Source organism: Lichenostomus cassidix, chromosome 1 (assembly GCF_008360975.1).
Source record: "Lichenostomus cassidix isolate B80296 chromosome 1, HeHo_3.0, whole genome shotgun sequence".
In the NCBI taxonomy this organism is placed as follows: domain Eukaryota; kingdom Metazoa; phylum Chordata; class Aves; order Passeriformes; family Meliphagidae; genus Lichenostomus; species Lichenostomus cassidix.
The window spans coordinates 62,063,931-62,089,177 of NC_139479.1; the positions used below are offsets into that span (position 1 = coordinate 62,063,931).

Here is a 25,247-nt window from a genome sequence, read left to right on the forward strand (position 1 = left end):
GGAGGAGGAGGAGGAGGAGGAGGAGGGAAGAAGCGGCAGACGAAGAAGATCGGGGTAGGGCCGGGCCGGGCCGAGGCCCCGAGGGGTGCGGGAGTGACCTGGCACCGGACCCTGCCGCAGGCTCGCCCCATGCCAGCCTCCCAGCCCGACAGGCACCCCGGCGCCTGCCCGCCGGCCCTCGGCGCGGGCCCTGCGGCCGTGGCGGAGCGCAGCGAGACCCCGACCTGAGCTGGGCTCGGCGCTGCCCCAGCGCCGCTGACAGCTCTCCAGCAGCATCCCCGGAGCATGGAAGAGAAAAGAAGTAAGCCTTACAAAAAATCATGTATGTTTATGTATGGTTTGAACGGCCATTAGTCTTGTAAGGAACATTTCTAGGAGTCAACTGTCTTGACCTATTTTCCCAAGCAACCAAATGAAGTATAGAGAATGAATGGAAGGTTTTGTTTTGGGTTTTTTTCAGTTATAGCATAGAAAAGATGAAGTGGCTAACAAAAATAAGGCATGTTTTACGTTCTCGGGGTAAAAATGGGCTGCCCAGGGAGGCGGTGGAGTCACTGTCCCTGCAGGTGTTTCAGGAAAGACTGGATGTGGCACTCGGTGCCATGGTCAGGCTGACACGGTGGAGCTCAGTCATGAGTGATCTGAATGATCTCAGAGTCTGTTCCAACCTGTCTGATTCTGTCATTAATGGAGATAGAAATTTGGAACCGTCGCTGTGGCTGAAGAGTGCTGCCTTTCTTCTCCTTAGTATTCTTACAGTGAAGGATATCTTGTATTTGTCAAGAAACAGATTCCATAATTTATTTACCAAAAAAGCAGCTCTTTTTTTGGTGGGTTTTTTTGGAGGTGGTTTTTTTTTGGTTTTTTTGTTGTTGGTTGTTTGTTTTACTTTGTTTTTGTTTTTTGTTTTGTGGTTTTGGGGTTTTTTGGACAGCATTAATTTAGAAAAAAACACCAACCAACTCTGAGTTAATGGGCAGGGGAGGTTGTGTCTGCTCAGCTGAATGTGCTGGAAAGTTTGGGTCATCTTGTGACATCTTCATGCTTGAGGGATAGTAAGAAATGACCTAAGTAAAAATATTTCCTCACAAAACTTGTTTCATTTGAGTGTTCCTCAGCTAGATCTTGACAAGCTGTGGCATGGCTGTTTGAAAGGGGGATAACTATTTCAATACAACATCTTCTCACATAGTGCTCTTCCTGATACCCACTGTAGTATTTACTTGTATAAATTCTGAGCAGCTACAATCCATTTTAGTTTCTCATCCAATTGCTTACTTGTCCATTCTTCACCTCTTGCAGTTCTGTGTGACTTCTTTGAAGAGGAGAACCTTGCCAGTTCCAGAAAGGAGAGCACTGACGGTAGTACAATTTGGATTTATGGAGGGAAAGGGGAAGGTAGTGTATATTTGGCACTGCTTCTGGTATGAAAATTGTAAGTGGAAGACAATGGCTTTGCATTTTATGGTGTACGAGGTTAGTCAGCAGCCCTACAGGAAACACGTACCCAAGTTGTTTTTCTGGTAGGTGGAGTAAGTAGCCCTGACCTTGGCTACTTGTACCTTGCTCTAGTATCATTCCCCTGAAAAATGCTGGGAAGAAAGAAATAGATGGCCACAAAGATCCTGTTAAAGGGAAAAAAAATCCCTCCAGCCAGGTTTAGAGCTATTGCCTCCAGATGCCAGTCCACACAGTGATTCATCAGCTGGAGAGATGGTTCTGAATGCTGACAAGGTATTCCTTCCCTGTCTTCCTGGCTGTGGTTGGTGATAGCAGCATTAGCACGGGAGATATTAGTGATGAGGAATTCTGTCTTTTTTGAAATGAAAATTGTACTATGAACTTCATATGCAATCTTTGCTTCTCCATACAAAACAAAGCTTTTGCTGCTAGAGTTTCAGGGCGCTCCAGTATGGGAATTGGGGAAGCATTTCCAAGGTGAGTGAGCACTATATAACTATACAACTATATAGTGAGCACTATATAACATATACTATAAAGCAGTATATGTTTTATTTCCCTTTGGCCTGTGCATTATTATAGCTGAGGACCCAGAAAAAAGAAACTGTGTTGTCACCCATCCTCTGAAGTAATCCATCCACCATGCTATCCAGATTTAGTAAATGTATGGAAATATCTGAAAACAAGTAATGAATAAGCACAGCAGTTTTAATCTGCAGTGGAGAAACTCGTTACTAGAATTTCTAAACGGGTGTTTTTAATTGAATGTATACTTTTATTTTAAATACAAATATTAAATACAGTTTTTGTTCTTTTAAACTTGGGATACTGTCACGGACAACAAAAGGGTTGGAATAGCACAGGGCAGGTGGTGTCCCTTGGACTAGTAGTGTAGGTTTCCAAAAATTGTTGTGACTTTTTTTTTGTAATGGGACTTTTTAATTTCTGCATGTTTAAAAAAATTGCTGTGGATATAAGAGATCGGTAAGTTTTGTTGACAGTTAGTGTCAAATCAGCTATTTCACAAGATGAAGTACTTTTATTATTGCCTGTTGATATTAAGTATTATGCCTTTAGCTGCTGGTGATATAAGCAGCAGGGACTGTGGTGGCAAAAGATTGTTACTTCTTTCACTGCTGTCATGATGCTTTTGAGAGTAACCACACTGCCATAGCATCCCTGGGCTTCTGGTGCTTTGGGCAACAGAAGTCACTCTCTACTAAGTCAAAAAATGAAGGAAATACTTTCTATGAGCCTTACAAGAATGCAATATTTCTTGACTGCTGGGGAGGTGTTGCCCCAGCACATTCGCCAGCAGAGATTTACTATCTGAAAGTGGACTGTAGACCTAGTGGTGACAACGGACTCCCCCTCTAGAAATGGAGTAGGAAAACAGATGTGCTTATGCTTTTGTGCTTGGTCATTGCAGAAGAGCCACACTGACCATGATAAAGAGCTGGTTCTTTTTTCTGGCATCATCTGTTGACACACTGAACCATATTTCTTTTTCACAGTCCTTGACAAAGATGCACTGCTGATGTTTTAACAAGAGCTCTCATTAATGGGCTTAGCATCTCAAAGGAACATAGCTTTGGAAGAGAAGAAGTTCTGAACCAGTAGCTAAAAAAACATTTCTTTAAACAAAATGTTCTTCATAAATATTTCTAGTGGAGGAAGGAGGCATGATATTTGGGGTGTGTTAATTATTTCAACTCATACCCCTTGTTGAACAAAATTTATCTAACTGTTGTTATCTGAAAATATATTGAACATTTTTTTCCTGTACAAAACATACCAAAACTAATGATGGGACAGGATAGTCACCCTATGCAGCTAAAGGAGGTTACAGCTATTAAAAAAATCCAAATTACTTTGGTTGAGTAGTATACTCAGTTCATTCAGCTGAAAATATTCTCTGTCACTTTTGAAAGTTTCAGTGATTAATTTTTAGTGGGAGTCATTCACTGGTGTTTGAAGAAAGGCTTCCATAGCTCCCTTTGTGACCTGCTTGAAAAGTTGCTTGAGGGATTGTCATGGACCATTGGAAGCCACTCCAGTTCATCACTTGACCTCTGTTTCACTTTCTGGATTAAGTTTAGGAATAAACTTCAGGAAGTTTAATGCATCCTGCTGTGCTGGTTGTTTTTTCAGAAGTGCCTCCAAATGAAATGAGTGGGAGCCTTTGAATAGTCCATTAGAAGTTAGGCATGTTTTTAGACTTCTCAGGAGCTATACTGTATACAGACTTGTAAATGGAAATTTGCATTTCAGGTGATGTGAAGACATTTTGGACACAACTGGGAGGTAGAAAAGTGGATGTCATATTTGAGCAGGTGCAAAATGTGCTGTTGTTGCTGAAGGAAAAGATCAAGAATGGAACTGCCACAAACCAAGGTTTGAAATCCCTGTAGTGGTTAAACTGGACTGCAGGGTAGCTGTGGCCTGCTTTGTGTAGGTCTGTGTGATATCTGCCATAATTCAGATATTTCTGAATTTAAAATACTTAGTAGTTGGTGGTTTTAAGCACTTTAAAAATGTCTCTTGTTTTTTTCAAAAAGAAAAGTAATTTCAGGTGCATTTCACTATTTTCTTGTTTTGTCTGTTTACTGTTTCAAACAATGCATGGCTTTTAAGCACATGGAACTGAAATAGTCATTTTTGAGAAGTAATGAAATATCTGCAATGCCTTGTGTTTCATTTATCATCAGAATTTTTAGCCTTTCAAGCTGATCTCAGTGAATTGAGTGTTTTTGGGGTGGGATAATAATCATCTCAGTATTATTTTGTGTCAGAAACACCATTATAACTTGAAACAATAGTAGAAAAATGTAGCACTAATGCATTTCAGATTGTTCCTGATTTTCATGGAAATAAGCTTCCTCTATCTACACGAAAATACAATAAAATTGTAATTCTGATAGGCTTGGAGCAGTTCACAGCTTTCCTTTTACTGGTTTATTTAATTGAGTAAATTGCTTCTTTTTGTTAAGTCATCCATATAAATGTAATCTATGGATCTTACTGGGGGGGTTTTGTGCAGGAAAACATACAGTGATGTAAGATGCTTTTAAAGTAATATAACCACACACACTGCATTATATATAACACTTCCTCTAAACAGGCAGGGCAGTTTTGTTGATCTCCCACATCTCAACGGTTACAACAAAATGTTAAAGCAGTGCAGAGATAAAAGTTGAACTTGAATCCCCAGATGATGCAATGAATCTGTGATAAAGTTCAATTTGAATTTCGCTATGCTTTGTTCTGTAAAGGTTTCAAGCTAAAAATATTAACATGGATTTTGCTGAGTTTTCTGCCACCTTGTAATATTTAGAGAGGTTGAGACAGAACTGAGCTCTTTCATTCTTACTATCTGAAGGCCATTTCCACCAATTTAGAAGTAGCATTAATTTGGTCTGCCAAGATCTAGCCCTTCTTAACCTGAAGATGACCAGTCTGATGATGGTATCGGTCTTGCAATGCTCTAGATGAGCAATGTGAGGAGAAACAAGTGTCCCTGGAGGATTTAACACCTTGTTTTACCTATTATCATTACTTAAATTAAACTTAGTATCTGTTTTGGTTTGTTGTTTTTTTTTTTGCATAGAATGCTGGCAGGCTTGGGCACTGGTGAATGAAGCTAATCTAGGTGATCTCTTAACCTTGGCAAATGGTATGTGCATCTCCATTGTCTTTGTTTTGATACGTGGATTTTATTTGTCTTGTTTTACTCACTGAAAGCTCAATTCCCTTCTTTGAAATCAATAAAACAAATCAGAGAAGGCCATTAGCATTACAATGAGGAAAACCTAATTAATAATTACCTCAAGCACTGAACTGTGAACTTTCACATGGGTTTGTATTTTTGTGGGTTGTGTGTATGTGTGTGATACCCATACCACAGGAAGAGAGTTTGAACTAGTATGCCCTGATGAACCCAAGCTGTCTGTGACCTGTTATCCTGTTCATAACTCCACTAGCTGTAATAACTTGGCATTCTTTTATCTCTAATAATGAAAGGAAATCTGTAAAAGCGTTTCATGTGCATGTTGTTTCAGGTCACTTTGAAAACTACACAGAATATTTTTCAGTAGGGCACTTGCTAACAAGCTCTTTGTTAGCTGTAGTCCATAGCAATGCACTGTTTGTAATGTATTTTGATAATTACCTCTTTAGTAACTAAAGTAAATTCAATTATAAATTGAAATGTGGATTGATGAAGTTTTTGCTCACACTGGATTTTTTTTCAGTAAGTGATGAGTTGAACGGAGATGGCGCACAGGAAACCAAACCCAAATTGCAGCCCCTTCTTCCAGATGACAATGCTGCAAACACTGTAGAAGGTTCTGACAGGTCAGTGTCTTCATTTCAGCTCCTTATTTGACATATTCTTTACTGCATTTGACAGAATTCTAAAATGTGTATTTTTAAAGCCAATGTTTTAAACCCAGTCTTGAATCCTGCCAGTTTTCAAAGTGAATGTGTTTTTATCTCAACCTATGTGGAAAACCTGAGGCTTTGGGTAGACTTGTCTAATTTCCCACCTCAGAATGTTGCAGACTAGGTCATTAGGTTGTGTATAAAGGTTCATGAATGTTATCAGGGTTAGGATTTAAGCACCAATTCTCAGGCTTTCCTTACTGTGTAGCTTGTCAGGCATGTAACTTAGTCTCTCTGTGTTTAGTATTTAGCCACAGGCACTGATTTGAACGATAGGGTAAATACGTCATTCCTTTCTTATGTCCTTGCTGTGTTTTAGCATGTAAGTTCTGGGAAGAAGATCTTGCCTTTTTTTTTATTTTATGCAAATATGTATGTCTTTGCATGCTGTTAGGGTAGTTACACAATGGAAACCCTGGGCCTTCTAGCAATGGGCTGTTTCTTTCCTGTGCTAAAAATACTGAACTACTAAAACACTGAACACTTCTAAGTTGTCTAAGATGCTGCTCTTCTTTCTTTTTTTTTTTCTTTTATTCCAAATAGCGAAAAAGAGGAGATGGAAAGAACATGCTCAGGGAGTAAAGAAGAATCTAAGAAAATTCAAGGTTTACCCTTAAACGTGCAGTATCAGAACCACAGGTGCTCTAGTGCATGTCTTGCCAACAGAGCAGTGGGTTCCTACAAGGGTGAAAATCCTCTGAAGATCCCAATCCTGTTTGACTTTCAAAGACGCCATGCAAAAGCAGACTGCCTTTCGAAATCGCTGGATGTCAATTACAAAGCTCCTTGCGGTCGGAGTCTGAGAAGCTATCGAGATGTGCGAAATTACTTGTTTGAAACAGAGTGCAATTTCTTATTTGTTGATCACTTTTCCTTCAACACATATGTACAGTTGGGCAGGAACACCAAAAATCCCGAGCCACGAGTGTTTGAATTTGATATTAGCAATGGAGCTGAGTCTGTGCCCGTCTCCTTCTGTAACAATCTCGACCAGGCAAGGTTACCTTATTTCAAGTATCGGAAGTCATCTTGGCCGCGTGGATATTATCTCAACAATTTCTCCAGCCTGTTTGTTGATTCCTGTGACTGCACAGATGGCTGCATCGATAGGTAGGTAGAAAAATCTCAGGCCAGTGGCGCATGATGCCTCAACAGCAGGGTGGTGGGGTGTGAAGGTGCAGTACCAAACAGTGCCAAAAAGGAGAAGTGCTGCTGGAATATCTTGTGTCATGCTCTGTTTTGGCCGACACCACTGTAGTCTTTTTCAGAACTTGGGTGCTCCTACTGGTCCACCCTCTGTTGTAGGGAAGGAAGCGATCAATAGGTGGATTATTGTGTTCCTTCCCAAATTGTTTCTTCCCAAATTGGCAGTGCTGCTTCTCAAGGTGGAGCTGACAAGCAGATGTCTTGGCTTTGGAAAAAAAGTAGGGAAGGGATTCTTGTGCCAGCAGAGGCAGGCAGGGAAGGATCCTGCATGACAATTTCTGCTGCAGCTCCTACTGTAAAATGGTGTCCTGTAGATGAGGTGGCACAGGCTGGAGGGATCAGATCATATGGAACTTAGATACTGAAGGTAGAAGAAGAAACTTCCCCTTACCAGCCTCCACATGATGTCCCTCCCCTTGTCTAAAGAGAAACTGTGAAACCCTGTGATTACAGAATACATTTGTGGTCTGAGCAGTTCTAATAGTTGTTGCGGTTTAGAGGATGTTGCAGCAGACTTTACCCTAGAGCTTCTCTACCCGGCCCAGTTCAGCGCCTCAGTGCTCCAAACCCTCTGTCCCAGGGCTGGACACTGCGCTCTCACCGGCCGGGGAGCCATAAGGCTAGCTCTGGTCCGTCTGCTTCCACAACCGGCGGTGATAAAGGAGGCGAGGAGGGTCTATGCGTTGTGTCCATGGAAGATGTTTATTCGCATGGTGCAGCAGAGGCCAACGACCTCCCCGAGGCAGAGATGCCTCGAGGGCGAAGGCCTCACATGCTCAGCACATGTGGAGCATAAACACACGTGGAGCATAGACAGCAAGATGGCGGAGGGTAAGGGGTTTTATAGGGAAACAGAGAGGGGCAGGGACAGCACACAGGCCCAGTGACCTCTGGGTACAGGGGAGGTACAGGGGCGGAGTTAGGAGTACAGGAACCAATAGGGAAAACTGGGGGCGTGGCTAGGACTATGTGGAGTAGGGAAGGCAGGACAATAGGTGACAAGTACAGTCGTTAAGAAAGGGGTGTGGGGAACTTGCAGCCATTATCACAATAAATAGTCTTTTTCTAAATCCCAGTAACTCTGAGCTACAGACACTCTGTGGGAGCCTGCCACAGTTATCATATGCAAGTTTGGTGGTATTTTTGTCTACTTTCTTGAAGGGCGTTTGTCTGATCTCTGTCTGTAGGCTTTATTTGGTGTTGCATCTGTTTTATTGTTGCCCAGTTGTGGATGCTGCTGTGCAACATAGTTGCTCATTACCCAACAAAAGCTCGAAATCACAGCTTGGTATAATGAAGCTTGAGTAATAAAAGTAATTTAGTATCAGCTGAGTTGTAGGGAACAGGAAGCAGACAGGGTGCCAGTTCTCTGCACTGAAGTCCCACAAGAGTTGAGATGCTTTTGATGTGCAGTTTTGGGATTCAGGATTTGCATGATTGTTGTGACTCTTTGGAGTTGTCATGACATACGATGATTAAGACAAGCACTGCTGCTTGAGCTCTCCACAGTGAAAAAATCTTCACTTCCAGGGAGCTAAGCTGGGAGGAAGATAACTAAGTATTGGCAAACAGGCTGGGATACTGTGCCAGAAGAGGTGACTTTTATTCATTCAATCCATTTGACAGTGTTCTGCTTATAATAATTTTCTGTGGTACTTCAGCTGTTCACATGTGCCATTTAAGGAGCTTGGCAGAAGAATGGGGTTGGGGTGGAGAGAACATAGCTGTTGTAAAGAACATGTAACCACTCAAGAGACTAAGCAAAAGGTGGGGTGCCTGAAACAGCCTTGTGGAGTAAAAGGAGTAGGGAGGGGGAATACAGGTGTATATATGGAAGTGTGTGTGTGTGTGTATGTATAGTCAAGTACATTTCAAATTATCTAAGCTTATGATTGATTTATGCTGCTCCAAATACATTCTGAGATGGTTTATTCTTATTTTTAGGTCAAAATGTGCATGTCTACAGCTAACAGCAAAAGGATGTAGTAAAATTTCTCAGTCTCCAGGTAGCAAAAGATTCCATGGATACCGTTACAAAAGACTGGACGGACCTGTTCCTACTGGGTAAGAAGGACCACAGGAGTAAAATAAAAGCATACAAATAAAATAGCAGTTAAAAGTTTAGTCTAAGTGCCACAGGATTAAAATGACTGGATTTTTTTTATTACTGAAACCTTCGATTTTTGCCACAATTTTAGTGACAGATCAGGATGATAAAAAATAATTAATGTAACTTGCGTAATAGGAAGAAAAAAAAAAACTTATATGTTGCAGATCCTACAATTTTCGCAGCTTAGGTGGAGGTCCAGGAAAAAGTGTGAAGAGTGACCAGATTCCTAAAGATGCATCAGCCAGCTGCTGTTGCCAGACTTGGTTATGTGTGACCCTTCCAAGAATCTCCAAAGCCATCCAATGCTTCTAGTGTTTGCCCTTTCTCTTATTAAGCTCCTGTGGATTAATAGGTGGCCTGGAGAAGGTGACAGTTACTTCAGGTGTCTAGGAGAGGAATTAGGCAAGGTGGCTTTCTGCAATAGCCAAGGGCTTAAATCTACAGGCTTAAGAAGCCCCTTTCAGTCCTCTGTGTGATGATAGTTTATGGCTGACATGCAGAATTAAAGTTCTCAGAGAACACAGAAACAGATGAAAAAAAAACCCTTTTGGAAAGACTTCATTAAATCCTTAAATTCATGACAGCTGCAGTGAAGTCCAGGGATAGGTTGTCTTTGCTAAAATCTGTTCCAGCATAGAATGAGGTGCTTCATAGGTGTTTCTGTGTGATTTACTCTCTAAAACAAAAACACAGCGTTTGTTTTTCTTGTATACTTATACCAAAATCTGGCAGACAAACTCCTAAAATTTACGAATCAGCAGTCACAAGAAAGTCACAAGCTTTAGAGCATTGCTGCACAACCAGTTTTAGCCAGTCTTTAACATTTCAGTCCACTGCCTTATTGATGCTTAGAAGGGAAATTAATAATAGGAACTTCATTGTGGTAATGCATCCTTTTATATTGTGTTTTGGTTTTCTTCCTCTTGACAGGATTTATGAGTGTAGTGTGTTGTGCAGGTGTAACAAGCTGATGTGTCAGAACAGAGTTGTACAGCATGGCATTCAAGTCAGGCTGCAGGTGTTCAACACAGAGAAGAAAGGCTGGGGCGTCCGCTGCCTGGATGACATCGACAAGGGGACATTTGTTTGTACTTACTCAGGTAGCAGGAGGAGACCTGTGGAAGACATGTAGCATAATTCTCCCTCTCCCATGGTGTGTGCCCTGGATTTTGTTTTTTGAGAATAGGGAAATACAGGGTTGGAAGGGAAGTGTGTCAATATAATCCTAACTTGCAATATGGTCAAGTGGACTTCAAAAAAGAAGGCTTTTGAAGAGCTCTGTAATGAGATGGTGACAGAGAAACAATCAATACAATATGGAGCAAACTCTATCTCAGACTGTTGATTTTTTTTTTTTCTCGCACAAATCTGTACATCCTATGCTAGGGCTGATTTTCCTTCAGTAAAAATCATAGAATCATTGAATGGTTTGGGTTGGAAGAATAAATGTCTGGTTGCACCCCCATCACCATGGGTAGGGATACCTTTCACCAGACCAGGTGGCTCAAGACCCCACCCAGCCTGACCTTGAACACTTCCAGGGATGGGGCATCCACAGCTTCTCTGTGCAACAAGTACCAGTCTCTCCCACCCTCACAGTGAAGAAGTTCTTACTAATATCTAATCAAGACCTACTCTCTTTCAGTTTAAAGCTGTGCTCCTTTGTCTTATCACTACATGCCCTTGTCTAATTCATTTTATATGTCAGCCTGTATCACATCACAGAATTACAGACTGCATTCATATTTTGTTCTCCCAAGTAATGCTCTTGTATGCCTTAATGTATATTTGACCTGGGATAGTGAGTGTGACTCAGCAAACAAGCATTAAAAAAAAGGAAAACTTTTCTTTTTCTTTCAGGCAGATTAATGAGCAGAGCTGAAGTACTGGGAGATGCAGAGCAAGAGCTGAAGGAGAAAAGTGCAGTGAATGACAGAGGCCATGACTTCATTTCAAAAAAAAGAAAGTGTGACACTGATAGTTCAGACTCAGTGATTGAACTAGTGCAGACTGACAAAAATGACATTCTTGAGAATCAGGAATCTTTGTCTCAGACTGTGGATAATGAAAATAAATCAACCCTGTAAGTTTAGCAAAGTAAGCTTAAGCATAACAAAACTAATCTGCTATTCTAAAAATTCTGTTATATAACTTGGAGTATGTCCTCATATGAGGGTGGTGGTTATTTTTCTTTCTGAACTTCTTTTTTAACTCCCAGTTATTTCTTCTAGTGGGACTGAGTTTTTCCTCAATAATAATTTTATTTATTATGTGTACCATTTGGCGTTTTCTAGAAATTCAGTTCACCTCTTGGGTGTACTTGGTCTGTTCAGGGCATTAAGTGTAATGCTAATTTGAAAGAATTAATAAAATATACTTGAGATAAATTGTTTAAAGATACTCTATGGCACTGAAGGATTTGATAACATATAACCCACCAACCATCCTGCCCTTTGTTCCCAGTCTCTAAACCTATTGTTATTTGTAACATAACCTTTCCTGCCAGAAACCTTAACCTCTCCTGTTAAGAGTCTGACAACACCTCTCTTTTGCAGTGAATGTTTTCATTGTACTCTCAGGGTCTCAGAGCCCATCAGGATTCCTGCAATAAAATTATGTAAAATAACTGCGTGCATGTGTCAATGACATGCTGTAGTCTTTTCACATGGAAGCTGGGAGCATGTTTTCTTAAACTTTATTCCTTTCTCTGCCACACTTCTTTGCAAACACTTTCTTTGTACTACTCATAAATGATTGCAAATTCTAGGTCTTTTCATAGTAGATTATTGTGTATCTTTGAGAAGCACCATGAAATTGTAAATGGAAACTTTTAAAAATATCTGCAACTGTATTCTCATTTGCATGTCAGTATCTTGGAAATGTAGTGGATTCATAATTTTGTAATTTCATCATTATAAGCAATCAGCTAGGCTTTACTTCTGCTAAGTGCTGTTACTAAATATTGCAGGGAAGGACAGTTCTAAGTTGCCTTTACTGCATTAAATCTCACTAATTTCCTTTCCTGAGAATAAAAATGTTTTGCACATGGACTATGTAAAAAAAATTGAGAAAAAAAGACTTTTTTATCTGAGAGGACATCAGTGTGCTAAGCTTGAAGTGTCATTCCCCCAAAAAGGTTGCTTTTAGAAGGATGTAGTCATGTAATAATGTCACATCTCCTCATGGCCTCTGCACACTCTGAATTTACAAAGGGGTCTAAAGCCTTAAAGAGTAGCATTTCTTGCTATTATCAGTAGCGCAAAAAAGTACCATGACGGAGATTTTTGTGGCAGGAAAACACACATAAATGTTTTACATTGAAAATTTTCTTGAAAAAGAGCTGTTACATATTGCTAGACATTATATAGATATTAATATTCATCTTGAAACTGGTATTTTCTACTGCACTCTGAATGTAGTCCAGATTAATGTGATTTTAGATGTCGTAAATGTTTTTACCAGATAACCTCTTCCCATCCTTCCTCAATCCTCTCCTGATGTGAAGGACTGGGGTCCTTTTGTGGGAGAGCAGTCTCCAAATCTGTCATATATTTCCTCTCCCCCTCTGTCCTTCTCTGTATCCCTTTTCTCCACAACATCTTTGCTTTTCTATTTGAAAGCTATACTGTCAAAACTGTTGAAAGTAGTTGCAGGAAAAGGCAAAACTCTGTAGGTGCTCTATTTTGAGATGATCTGATATAATAATAGTAAAACAACAGATGATATGATTCTCAGCAGGCCAACTGGAAAAGGATGTAAAGGCTGCTGAGCTCTCAAAAAAGTTTGAGCAACTGCTTTTTTACAAATACTCTAGAGAACCTAGCCTAGATTCGCAGTTCTTAAAAGCAAAATATTCATTGGGATATATATTGGGATGAGGCCAGATGGTGGGCTCTGCTGTAGTTCCTTCTAGAAAAGAGAGTGGAACTAGAGGCTGTTAGAGAAATGTGTATTTTGAGAGTTACTAATGGGTCTGTTTGTCTTACATAATTTCCTTTTGACCTTTCTGTACAGGGTTCATCCAAAGAAATCAAGTAATGCAACCATGAGAGGGCCTGGAACTAGAACAGTTGATTTTCACAATCATCAGCTAAAAATGGTAATAATAATAAGTGGCTTTAATAGATTCATTTTTCACTGTGCTGAATATGTATGTTAATTTTGACCTTTTCATCTTGTATGTTTAGATAGTTCTAGTGATCTCTCTGAATGAGATTATGTCACACTGTGAGCTAGGCTGCCATGCTGGAAACTGCACCCCATCCATTCTCCATTATCAGTCCCTTAACATGCTCCCCCAGACCACCACTATCTACTCTCACAGCCTTCCCTTCTCCACCCTTCTCTTACCCTCTAGCCTCAAGAGCCTTAAGTAATTATTCTTTCCCTCCACCCTTTGTAACTAAATACAGGGTTAGGCGGTCAGAGTGATAATATTTTTGTTATGTCTCCCCAAAGACTGCCATAGCAGGGAGAGAACAAAATCTCAGAGTGTCTATGCAGTTTCCTCATACAGTGGCAGAGCTGGGAGAACTAACATGAGTGTGACCCCTGATCTTTCATGAATGTGAAGCATTGCCTGCAAATACATGCAAAGAAGGAAAATTGGTGTAAACTTCCACTGTAGGCTTTATTGGATTCATTGCCCTTCAGAAATGCACATGGGATTTTCATGCTAACATTCTGCAGTGCTGTCCATTCTGGAGCTCCCATAATTAATTGCCTTTTTATGTGAGAGAGGAGAAATTCTGCCACATCCAGTCATTTCATTGAAACTGTAAAAAGCATGTTTGCTATTTGGCTCAGCAGCTTACAATTCTGGTGAAATTGTTGGGACTTAAGCTATTATATAAATGTATTATTGAGTGGGGGACTCTTTCCAGCTTATTTTGAAGGATAATTTGAAATTAAGATAAATGTTGCATTCAAATTCAGCCACAGCCATGCATTACAGTAGGTAATGGAGTTCTGAGTGCCACTTGCTGTGCCCTGTTGGCCCAGAGTTGCATAGAGCAACAATGCATCACAGCTTTTTTGTTTGATACACAGGTGCACAGTGCCAGCTCAGATGAAGATGACAGTTCTCAGATTCATTGGTCAAGCAAAACAAAACTAACCAGTGGAGCAAAGAAAGGAAAAGAAAGTAAGTTTGCAGAATTATACATACTGCATGCTTTGTGCAACTGTATCCCATGAGGTGATACACTTAAATGTAGACAATGTGGGCAGGCCTGTTCTTAGAGCAGAATGATATGTCCTCAGATCTTGAGACATGTTGAACTGTACCAACAGCAGCTTCTCAAATGCTGTGCAATTGTGGGAAAGTCAGTCTTGCAGATCTTACTGTGTCACACCCAGTATCTGTTCCAGCCAACAAAAATTGAACAGGGTATAATGTTCAGGTGGGGGGACCACAAGCTGGAGATGCAATGGGAAGCTGATGCTATTTGCACATGCATCTTGTTTCTGTCTTAATTACAGTTTGTGATTCTCTTGGGAATTAAGGTGGAGAATAATAAAAAAATGCTATGTGGAAGAAATCAACTTGGAGTGGGATTTGAGAAGTGAGAGACTAGGTCACTCACAGGCACCATGAACAAGTGCTTTAGGCACCCCTGCAGGAAACAGTCATTTGTGGGAGGATTGATGAGAGGCATGGCAGAGGGCAGTTGTGTTACAGACTTGTAATTAGCAAGGAAGCTCCTTAGATTTTGGAGGACATGGGAAAGAGTGGGTGGGTAAGAGTTCAGGGCCAAACAAGGGAAATGCTTGGCCTTAAACTGGTGTTGAGAAATAACATATACGTCCATTGACAGAATCCACCCAGCAGCAGAAGGAAGAACATCCAATGGAAATTGGAGAGACTGACTCTGCTGGTATGGACAGTGCAGGATGCAAAAGAAAAAGTCTGTCACTGCAGGCTGTTAATTGTGGCGAGTCAGGTGTGCTGGATGACACATGTGTTGTGAGGCCATACAACAATGCATCTGTAAAAGCTGACCACAAAGAGGAAAATAGCAGGCAGTCAAAACAAGATGCACTTTGTGAGGAGGCTGATGGGGACAAGATGCTTCTGAAGAATGCTAATGAAGGAGATATTTATATACTGGATGCCACAAAAGAAGGAAATGTGGGTCGTTTTCTAAACGTAAGTACTAAGTTGCATGGGTTCTCTTTGTTGTCTTTGCAAATACATCATTTATTTATTTAAGCTTAAACTAGAAAGCTTTTGCACATAAACCATAAATGTGGTAGGTGCACAATCACAGTAAGTTGGGTCACACTGGCTCCATAAGCCAGTTCATGTCTCCATAAGCTGACACATGCTATGTAGTTTTTGGCACCACTGGCTTCCCAGTAATAAGTGACATCTTCTTCCTGATGGCCTTTTATGGAGGTCCAGAGAGCAAATAAAGCTTTTTATTTTGAGCCACATGCCTTCTCCCAGCCTTGTTTTTTTGCTCCCCAGCCATTGCAAATTCTATGTTGTGCTGGTTTCAGACAGGTGTTGTGCTATTGTACGAAACTTCCCTACTGTTCAATCATAGGTTCAGAAAGTGGTCTGTCATACTGTGTACATGTCTGCTAAATAAGTCTCTGAATTTTGACTTGCCAAGAAATAAATAGCAATGAATTGCCAAATACCTCCACCCAAGGCAAATGATTCATACACACATCTGCAGGTACTCTGCTAATAATTTATTTATCCTCATTGGTATGAATATGTGTCTTACAGCAAAGCTGTTGCATATGTTAAAGCTGTTCTTCATTGCAGAGATAATATGGTGTTAATATTAGTAGTGCATCTTGCAGAAACCTTTTTTCTGCACCCGAGAGCATACACATGTTCCTATGTGCACCTGAGTGACCTTTCACATCTTGCACTTGGCCAACACACAATCATTTAATCCATTGCTTGCTCCCTAGCAATGGCATTGGGTAATAAACATTCCATGTGGGCTGGAGAAGGGAAGGAATAAACTACCTTTACTATTCAGCCAATGATGTGGTGTTGGACTGTTTCTAATTAAGATTTTCTGTTTTACAGCACAGTTGCTGCCCAAATCTCTTTGCCCAAAGTGTGTTTGTAGAAACTCACAACAGAAGTTTTCCATGGGTGGCATTCTTCACAAGCAGGTGAATTTCTGGAAGTTTAATGTTGTTCATTCAAGGCACTAGGGGAAAAAATCAGTGCTTAGTTATTAGGATATAATTATGCTGAAGAGTGGGGCAGATACTTAGGTCATGAAAGCACAAAACTACCTTCTTATTGGTGACTTCTTATGGTGCACTACAGACAGAAGAAATACAGCTTGTTGATTATCACTAATGAGTGTTCTTCAGTTTTGCACTGAAATGTAAAGTAGGGAAGCCTAATTTTGATGTGTCCACTTAAGTGATAATCTTCTTCAGTGGAGAAATAGGTTTAACTCAGCATGGTCATTTGGAAAGCCAAGATTCACTCATCCCACTGTTGTGTCTCAAGGAATGGCCAGCAGATCTGGGTCTCATAGGGCAGCATAGAACCCCACAGTATATTAAGGTTGAGATACTTTGTGGGCCAAACAAGCTGGCTTGAGGCCTTCCCCTCACAGCTATCAAGAGAAGCTGGACTTTGTGTAGCCCAACATGTCCTGTGGATGTGACAATAGGATACTCAGAGGTGAAAATTTGTTCTGAAAGTGAAAGATGCAGATATTTCTTTAGTCTGACAGAAAGAAAAGTACAGAGAGCTGGTGCCAGACACAAGATGGCAGCAGCTAAACCAGGAGAGGAAGGATTAATTGTATGAATGAAGTTAGCTGATGCACATTGCAGTAGTAGTACTAAGTGAGAATAGAACAGAGAGGAGAGACTTTGTTCTGACAAACCAGTTCCAGGGAACACTGATCTTCTGTGGAGCTTTGCAACTCTGCTCCAGACTGACACAGATGCTGTGGATTGTACTGGGAGGTTTCCAAGAACTGTGAAGACGTTTTGAAATGCAGCAGAAAAATAATGTTTCAGCTAGAGTCTTTCTTGCTCAGGTTCTCAGTAAAGAAGTGTGTAGTGGGGACTGAGGCCAGTGGAGAGAGATAATAGTGATCAGCAAAAACACTTAGGGAAGAAGATTATTGAAGGAGAGTTTCCCTCACTGGCTCTTCCATTTTCTGGGCATCAGCCTTTTACGGCTTTTCTACATTAAGGACTTCATCTGGATCAGTGAGCTTAATTGGCTGCCTTCCATGAAGCTGCTCAGTCACCTTTTTTATTTGTTTTTCATGTTTGGCCTCTAGAATATCTCAAGTCAGCAAGTCCCAGGTTGCAATTATGTGCTGTATGGAAAGTCCTCATTGTTCTCAGCCTGCTGCCTGGCAATTCACTGGATGTCCCCTATATCATATACAGTGAGAAACATCAGAAAATCACTCTCTTCTTTACAATCTTCATATTTTATTACATTTTCCATCTGTTGTCCTTCAGCATCTTAGTCTCAGGTCTTCAGTTTGGCCTTCATTTTGGACAATGAATTTCCTACCTTTAGCTATTTCTTCTCTTGTACTGTCAAAGCAGTTGGTTCATGAGGAGCATGTGTTTAATTCTGAGTCTTGGGCTTTGTGCACATAGTGAAACTGCACTAAAATGTAGCTTGTCAGACCAAAGATGATGGTCTTCAACAACATATCTGGAGAACTATCCAAACTTCAGTGATGCACTGTACATAGGGGAAATAACAAAATTGTGTTATTCATTCAGATGTATCACTTACATGATTTTCCATTTATTTTGTTTGGTTGTTTTTTTTTGTTTTGGGGTTTGGTGGTTTGATTTGGTTTTTTTTGCGGTGGTTTGGTGGCTTTTTTTTTTTTCAGGGAGGGTTGTTTGGTTTTGTTTTGGTTTGGTTTTGGGTGGTTTTGGCTGGTTGGTTGGTTTTGGTGGAGTTTTTTTGTTTGTTTGATTTTTGTTTCCCAGAATTTCCTGTTAAGTTAGAGCACATTGTTTAGACTCCAAGCCTACTTGCAATCTCCATAGCTTTGGAAGGCAAAGCAGCATGAGTGTGCCAGAGACTCCTTGTATCCCTTGTTTCACTCCCAAAAAGCTACCTGTGTGATGCTCCCTGCCTCATACAATTTTTGGGTTTGCATGTATGTTGTTGGTGATAAATTATAAGCACAGTACTGTTTCACTTGGTCAAACAAATTGACTCTTATTTCTTAGACATGTGAAAGCTGGAACCGAACTCACGTGGGATTATGGTTATGAAGTTGGAAGCATGCCAGAGACAGAGATTTCCTGTCAGTGTGGAGTTCAGAAGTGCAGGAAAAAGACCTTATAGGCAAAGCTTTCCTACTGTCAACACATCTCGTACCTGGGGATTTATATACTGGAAGGGACGACTACTCAGCGAACAGCCACTCAAGTCCATGGTGCTAATTGCATTCAACTAAAATGCCTTTCTTCTGATGTTTTTTAAATGTACATTTAAATGCTAGTTTTGTAGTTTACAGAATTAGAACTGTTTGTCCTAAGATGTCAGACTTTTCCTAGATAATTTCTGTTCTCCTGGTCTTCCTCCTCCCTGCTTCTAATCTGCAAGCAAAGTTAACAGTGCACTTGAAGAATGCATGCTCCGTGCCGTCTGCAGCAGAGACATGACTGATGAGAGCAACAGTTCCTTGATGTTTTCTGTGCCCTTCCACAGCACTGAGTTAGCAACTCAGGTTTCTGAAACTCATTGTGAATGCAAGACTGCTTGTCTGGGCACTAAGAATTGTTAAAGTACACCTAAGCCTGATGGATCCGGTGGGACAGATAGCCTTGAACAGAGATGGAATTAGACACAACAGTTTTCAGAGCTGTGCTTGTGCTACAAAGTGAGCTGGACAAGTCCTGCTGCAGCAGGAGAGAAATGACTGGGTTTTGTTGGATTGCATCCCTCTCCACCTTTGTGACAGAGGAATCCTGGAGAAATCCAGTGTACCTATCTCAGTGCCATACTGTGCAGTGTGGGACAGGTGGGCCACAGAAATCCTTACCACATGGTTTGTTGGTAAGAGAGAAACAAACTCCGTTAGGAGACACAGAGTGCAGATGCATGAGGTGGTAGGTGTGCAGGTGTGTGGCTTTTGAATGTGTTGGAGCCTTGGGCATGCAAGGAAGTGTCACAGACGCTTGAAGAACCACTGCCAAAGGTAAAAAAAAAAAAAGTGGTTTTATTAAAAACGTTGTAAAAGTTTGATGGTGAAGGTCACTCTGTTACTGCAGAAGACATAATGATTTAAAGTTACCGATACAAAATGTAGTGCACTGTAATACAAGGTTATGTGTGACATTGGTCACCTACTAGAGACCTGCAGTTGGTCAGGGGTCTCTCAGCCTCGACGAGTAACAGTGAGAGGCATCCCAGCTCACAGGGAGATAACTGCCATACAGCCAGCTGCTTAGCATGAGAGCTCAAAAAAAGGCTCACTCAGGCTGTTATTTATGGAATAAAGTTCTTGGCTTGTAGTCAAATTACTTTGCTGGAAAAGGTAAACATAAGAGTCTTCTACCTGCACCTTACTTTGTTCCTTGATAAATGAGTCTTGGAAGAACCACTTGCTATTCATGTATTAATTGCTTGGTTGTTATCCCAGATTTCAAGCCTACATGCATCAGTGCTCACCACGTCACCCTATTCCTGTGGGGGTTTTCAGAAAAAAAATTAGAACAAATGAAGGTCTTGGCCTGGTTATGTCTAAGCCTATACTGCAAAATGAAGGAGAAGCAGGAACCAGTTCTCAGCCCTGAGGCCAAGAGGTAATGGATGTTTTATGCCCACATGGCTTATGGCTCTTTTTTAATTGGGTTGTATCTGTGCTGTGTAACTGTGGACAAACATGGCATCTGTGGCCCTAAATGGGGGTTTTTAATTTGTTTTGGATGCTTCAAGCTTAAAAAACATGGGGTTGTGCTGCAATACACAATGCTCTTGAATTTCTCAAGTCTAAGCATGCATGAGGAGTTTCAGCCTGATAAAAGTGGACCTTTAACAGAGATAACAGACCTGTGAACCATTCTGCTTACAATGAAACCTCAGCTCCAGGGCTCTGTTTGAGAGTTTGACACATCCATCAAGCAACCCCCTTCTCAGCTTTTGTCCCAGTCATTGCACTCTGGGTTTGTGTGGGCTTTCACCACCTGTCTTCAGGGATAAATGGAGAAGAGCAGAGTTACCCCAGTGTTGTTGCAGTACCTCCTCAGAGGGTCAGAGCCACCCACTCTTGCCCTGATCAGCCCCTCTGTCACTGCAGCCCCTGTGTTGGCTGCAGATGGCACTCAGCTCAGTTACTTTTTGCTTCATTGAAGAGCTGCCTCTACTCAGAGGGAAAATGCCTTGGAATAACATCTTGCAGTGTTAACCAGAGACATGCCAAAGTGTATGTCAGTTTATAACTATAACTTGACCTTACATACAGGCCTAACTTACTTGGATATCTGAGGTATTTAAACAGTTAAGAAAGCAGTATTTCTCTCAGATTTGCTGTAGCATATGCACAGGAGCATGCACACAGACAGAAACAGTCAGTGCAAGCAAGATACCTGTGAAAAATTCCCCTCGGAGGTCAGTGAAATACTCATTTTGGATGCCTTTACATCTCCCGACAGGTGAAGGATCAGGCCTCGAGGAGTGAGGTATCGGCCCAGGAAATGTCATGTTTCGGTGATCCTCCAGGTATAGCAAACCTCAGGGTTTGCTAGCTCTGGGAGGTGTCCCACTCAGAGGGAGATTGTTGGTCAAAGCCTGCTGTGGTCCAGGAGAGTTCAAAGGGCTCCATTTGGGACTGCTGTTTATTGGGGACGAAAGAGGGTGGGCTTTAGTCATAACAGTGTTTCATCCTGGCCACAGTTTGGGTTGGCACTCTCTCTGAAAGTGTGAGAACAGGAATGCTATGCCATTCAGGCAAGAGGAGTATTTTCCAAGGCTAAGCATAAGGAAAACAGGAGCTTGTTAGCAATTCCTGGGAGCAGATGGTGTTTCTGATAGGCTCAGAAAGAGCTGAGCCCAGGTACTGTTTCCAAGGCCAAGGCCTAAAAAGCATTTCTCAGATCACACTGCAGCCTGGAAAAGAGGAGGAGGAGGGAATGCACCACCACCACACCTATGCATAAGCAAAATCACCTTACAAGGTGTAATTTCTGCCACCTTCTGTGGTATTACTACAGCAATACCTGAGGGTGTCCTGCAAGTATCCTCTGCAGGTAATGGCCCCAGGGGTGCTCATGAGAGCTCGCTCTGCTCTGCTGCCTGTTCCTCTGCTTGTCACAGCTTGCAAATGGGAGTGTTTCTGAGCACAGCCTCTTGTGTCACCTGTGCTTTAGCAGAGCAGTGTGTAAAAGTACCGAGCACAGGCACTGATGGAAAAACAGGTAAAGATATTCCAAGTGAAGTACTCAAAAGTACCTGTGGAAAGACACATTTGGGACTTCTTATCAGTCTGTTGGGGGTATCAGAAGCAAGAGTGCCTGATGGGAATTAGTTGCATTGAGATGTGAATCATGGCTCTGGAGATGCCCTGAAATCACAGTTACTACTGACCTGCAGAGAGCAATGGATTTATAACAGTGGTCGAGGAGGATGAATAGAGGGGAACTTTGAAACCAATTTTGACTTTTTAAGGTGCAGCCTTGTTCCTGTGGAATAGTGTCATCCAGCCATGCAGTGTGGAAATAGCTGATACTCTTACAGTGAGCAAGATTATCCCAACAGAGGGACAGTAAGGATGTGAGGATGTATAAGGGCCCCATTGATATATAAATATTAGTGCCCAAGATAAGCATACAAATGGAAAAACAGCTGAAGATCACTTACGGCATAGGTATAAAAGCAACTGGATTGGAGCATATTAACTCATTTATTTTCTTGCAAAAAAATCACTGAGCACTAATTTCCAGCTCTATGTATTTCAGCAGAACTATGTGGCTCAGTACTGCAACAGTTTGGAAGAAGAGATCACAAGGGCTTTGGAGCTGATTTTCCGCCACAGAGAATTTTTGTTCTGTGTTGAAGAACAGATTTCCGTTAGGAAGATTTTACTAGTTTAAGAGTTAGGCACCTTTGGGTGCTTGAATCATGTTGAGTTGTTTCAGCATCATCTAGGTAATAGATCTGGGCACTGGGATTGTGTAGCAGCATTTGGCTAATAGATATAATCTAATTCCAGGCCTGGACACAAGGGTTGATTGTAGCTCTGATATGATGCATCTGGGCAGGTGCAAAGGGATTTTGGAAACCAGCTGGAATGATACCAGCATTGCTGAAAAGGCAAAGTTGATATGGCTGGTAAAGGGAACTGATCTTAAAAGCTCCATCTTGTCTTTGGTGTGCCCTCCTGATGAGGCAGAACATGCCTGTTAACATAGCTGGTGAGCTTGGTGGGGGAGGTTCAACCAGACCAAGTGCCAGGTTCTGCACTTGGGTCACAACAACCTCAGGCAGTGCTACAGGCTGGGGGAAGAGTATCTGGGAAATGGCCCCAGCAGAAAAGGATCGGGAAGTGGTGGTCAGCAGCAGCTGAAGGTGATCCAGCAGTGTGCCCAGGTGCCCAAGAGCCAATGGCATCCTGGCCTGTATCAGCGACAGTGTGGCCAGCAGGACCCGGGCAGTGACTGTATGCCTGTACCTGAGCCGTGTGAGGCCACACCTCAAATCCCGGGCTCATTTCTGGGCCACTCCGTTCAGGAAGCACACTGAGGAGCTGGAGCGTGTCCAGAAAAGAGAACGGAGCTGGGGGATGGCCAGGAGCACAAGTCCTGTAAGGAGCAGCTGAGGGAGCTGGGAGTGTTTAGCCTGCAGGAAAGGAGGCTAATGAGTCACCTCAGCACTCTATACAACCACCCGAAAGGAGGGTGTAGCCAGGGCGGGGTCGGCCTGTTCTCCCTGGCAACAAGTGACAGGAAGTTGTACCAGGGCAGTTTGACGTTGGACAGTAGTTATGTGATTCTGTGAAAAGCGAGCACGGGGCTCTGGAGAGGATGCAGGATATCACCTCTCGCATGAGTAAAGCCCTCGGGAAATGGCGGCCCGCGGCAGTGCCCGGGGCGGGTCTCGAACCGGCTACCGGGTCCCTAACTTCGGCACGTCCTCGTCACGTGACGGGCGCCTGCCGCTCAGCACACGAGGGCCGCAGCCAATCAGTGCCGTGCGGGCGCGCGGGGCGGAGCATCGGCCGGTGCCACCGCGCATGCTCCGTGCCCCGGCCGGGCGCGCTCACTTTCGCGCGGGAGAGTTGAGGCGGGGAGGGACAGCGGAGGTGACAGCTTGCGGGGGCCGGGCCGCGAGCGGGCGGTAAGTGCCACCGCGGGCACGCGGGGCGGGGGGAGCGCGGAGCGCCGGGGCTCGGCGCACCCCCAGGGCTGGTCACGCAGCGCCGCTCTCCCCGCAGCGCCAGTGAATGGATCCTGCCGCGGCGCGGGCAGAGCGGAAGGGGCGAGGGGGGCCGTGAGGCGACACCGGGGGACCCGGCTAGGTGCTGGGGAGAAATACCTGTGAGAGCGGTGAGGCGCTGGCACGGGCTCCCCAGAAAAGCTGTGGGTGTCTTCTCCCTGGCGGTGTTCAAGGCCAGGCTGGATGGAGGTCTGAGCCGCCCGGTCTGGTGAAAGGTGCCCTGCGCACGGCTGGGGGGTTGGAACGACACGGTCACAAGTGAAAGGTGATCAGAAAGCCAGCTGTGTTTGTTCTTGTTCCACGCAAAATCTGGGTGTGTTCGTTCTGTAATGAGTCGGGGAGAATGGGGAGGGGAATGTAGGTGGTATCCGGCCATGACGTCTCCAGCCGTGCTTCTTTCCCCACAGAGCGCAGATGAGGGACACGGTGAGTGTAGGGGAACAGCTGTGTGATTTCTTTCTTTCTTCCTGCTTCCATAGATCCAATCCTGCACTGCGCTGGAAGGAAGCGGAGAGCACAGCAGGAGCTGGGGCAGTGGGTTTCAATAGCATGCTGGAAATCAGGGGACTTGGGTTCTTATCCTTACTCCCCCTATGATATGCTAAGTGAGATTCTGTGCCTTAGTTTCCGTCTTGTGTAAAAGATGTATATTTACATGCAAGGATGCTTTCAGAACTGGGTCTGGAGGGCAAGTACTTAGACAAACGGGAAACTGCAGGGCTGTTCTTGTCCCTTTTTACTTTCTGTTTCCTTTCCCGTTTTCTTGCCTTACATCACTATTGGGAAAACAAAACAAGCCAAAACGATCAGCCCTGCTTCTGTGAAATGGCACAGGTACAGGAGAAGCAGCCAGGTGTGACTGTTCCTTTCTCTCAGCTGCCACTCCTGTTTTGCTCTGTCATGAGTGGAGGGGCAGCAGGAGGGCCCCCAACTCTTATAGCTGAATTAGTCCCCCTGGGTTCCCACAGTCTGCACCCATGGTGGTGACAGTGAAAACAAAGGGTCGCAGAAAGACTTTGTGACAACAAGGGATCCACTGTAAAACAGCAGGTTAAAATCCAGCATGGATAAGTGGAAGATGATGGATGTGTCAGAGCAGCAACCATAATGCTGGTACCTTCCCTTTTTTCTAATGCCACTTCAGAAAGAGATCTGGGGAGCTGTAGTACTCGGTAATGTTGGTCTAGTTGACAGGGTGGTGTTGGGTCATTGGTTGGACTTCATGATCTCAGAGGTCTTTCCCAACCTGACTGATTCTGTGATAAGTATATGAATCTCACGGAAAGGTGTCCCTTCAGGGGAAGGTTGGGGGGGGCAGGAGGACAAACCCCTGGGTCTGTCCCTGTGATTTCTGTGTTGAATTCTCACCTCCAGTTAGGTACTTTTGTACCTTCTCTTGTTGTGGTCACGTTGCACGGCAATACCCAGGAGGTGTAGTTGGTGCAAAACACTTTGTGGTTTGCGAGGGAAAGAACAAGACCACAGGGCTCCCACACCACCTCACATTCCTCTCTGAGGCTGTGTCAGCACAAACCACCGTCCCTCCACCCAGTTTCCATTTCTGCTCTGATTACTGTAGGCCTATCTCGTGTTGAGCTTTGTGTTTTCTTCACTGCTTTGTGC

The 25,247-nt window shown here is 43.0% G+C and overlaps 2 protein-coding genes and 1 long non-coding RNA gene across 15 annotated transcripts in view; 2 read left to right on the forward strand and 1 right to left on the reverse strand.

Annotated features, from left to right (window-relative positions):
- SETDB2 (SET domain bifurcated histone lysine methyltransferase 2) lies at nucleotides 1-19,791 on the forward strand. 10 transcript variants are annotated; one of them, XM_085060131.1, is made up of 15 exons: nucleotides 1-322; nucleotides 1,303-1,398; nucleotides 3,733-3,855; nucleotides 5,069-5,134; nucleotides 5,712-5,814; nucleotides 6,445-7,011; nucleotides 9,052-9,171; nucleotides 10,148-10,317; nucleotides 11,078-11,300; nucleotides 13,232-13,316; nucleotides 14,267-14,360; nucleotides 15,034-15,365; nucleotides 16,266-16,354; nucleotides 17,494-17,604; nucleotides 18,416-19,791. In XM_085060131.1, exons 1-15 carry the CDS (start codon nucleotides 286-288, stop codon nucleotides 18,531-18,533), a joined length of 2,334 nt encoding a protein of 777 aa, XP_084916257.1. In that variant the 5' UTR covers nucleotides 1-285; the 3' UTR covers nucleotides 18,534-19,791. The 10 variants fall into 10 exon arrangements, with proteins under 10 accessions (XP_084916257.1, XP_084916276.1, XP_084916285.1 ...); XM_085060150.1 differs by having other exon boundaries at nucleotides 10,175-10,317; XM_085060159.1 differs by having other exon boundaries at nucleotides 1,303-1,362.
- LOC146444746 (uncharacterized) lies at nucleotides 19,392-23,838 on the reverse strand. Its single transcript, XR_014852209.1, has 2 exons — nucleotides 23,724-23,838; nucleotides 19,392-23,027 (listed from the first exon to the last, which is right to left on the reverse strand). It is a non-coding gene; the product is annotated as an uncharacterized LOC146444746 (long non-coding RNA).
- PHF11 (PHD finger protein 11) overlaps nucleotides 23,424-25,247 on the forward strand; it is a 24,377-nt gene continuing 22,553 nt past the window's right edge. For 3 of the 4 annotated variants that reach the window (XM_085060316.1, XM_085060306.1, XM_085060281.1), the window contains exon 1: nucleotides 23,424-23,525. The gene's annotated coding sequence lies outside the window, so the exon portion shown is untranslated. Of the gene's footprint in view, nucleotides 23,526-23,931; nucleotides 24,051-25,247 lie in introns of those variants that run through there. The other variant, XM_085060288.1, reaches the window with a different exon arrangement.

What these genes read in the sequence shown, in the direction of transcription:
- SETDB2 (XM_085060131.1), top strand. Translation starts at nt 286, where the DNA reads ATGGAAGAGAAAAGAAGTAAGCCTTACAAAAAATCAT. An exon ending in GACGGACCTGTTCCTACTGG is followed by an intron (nt 9,172 to 10,147) that starts GTAAGAAGGACC and finishes TCCTCTTGACAG; the next exon opens with GATTTATGAGTGTAGTGTGT. An exon ending in ATTTGTTTGTACTTACTCAG is followed by an intron (nt 10,318 to 11,077) that starts GTAGCAGGAGGA and finishes TTTTTCTTTCAG; the next exon opens with GCAGATTAATGAGCAGAGCT.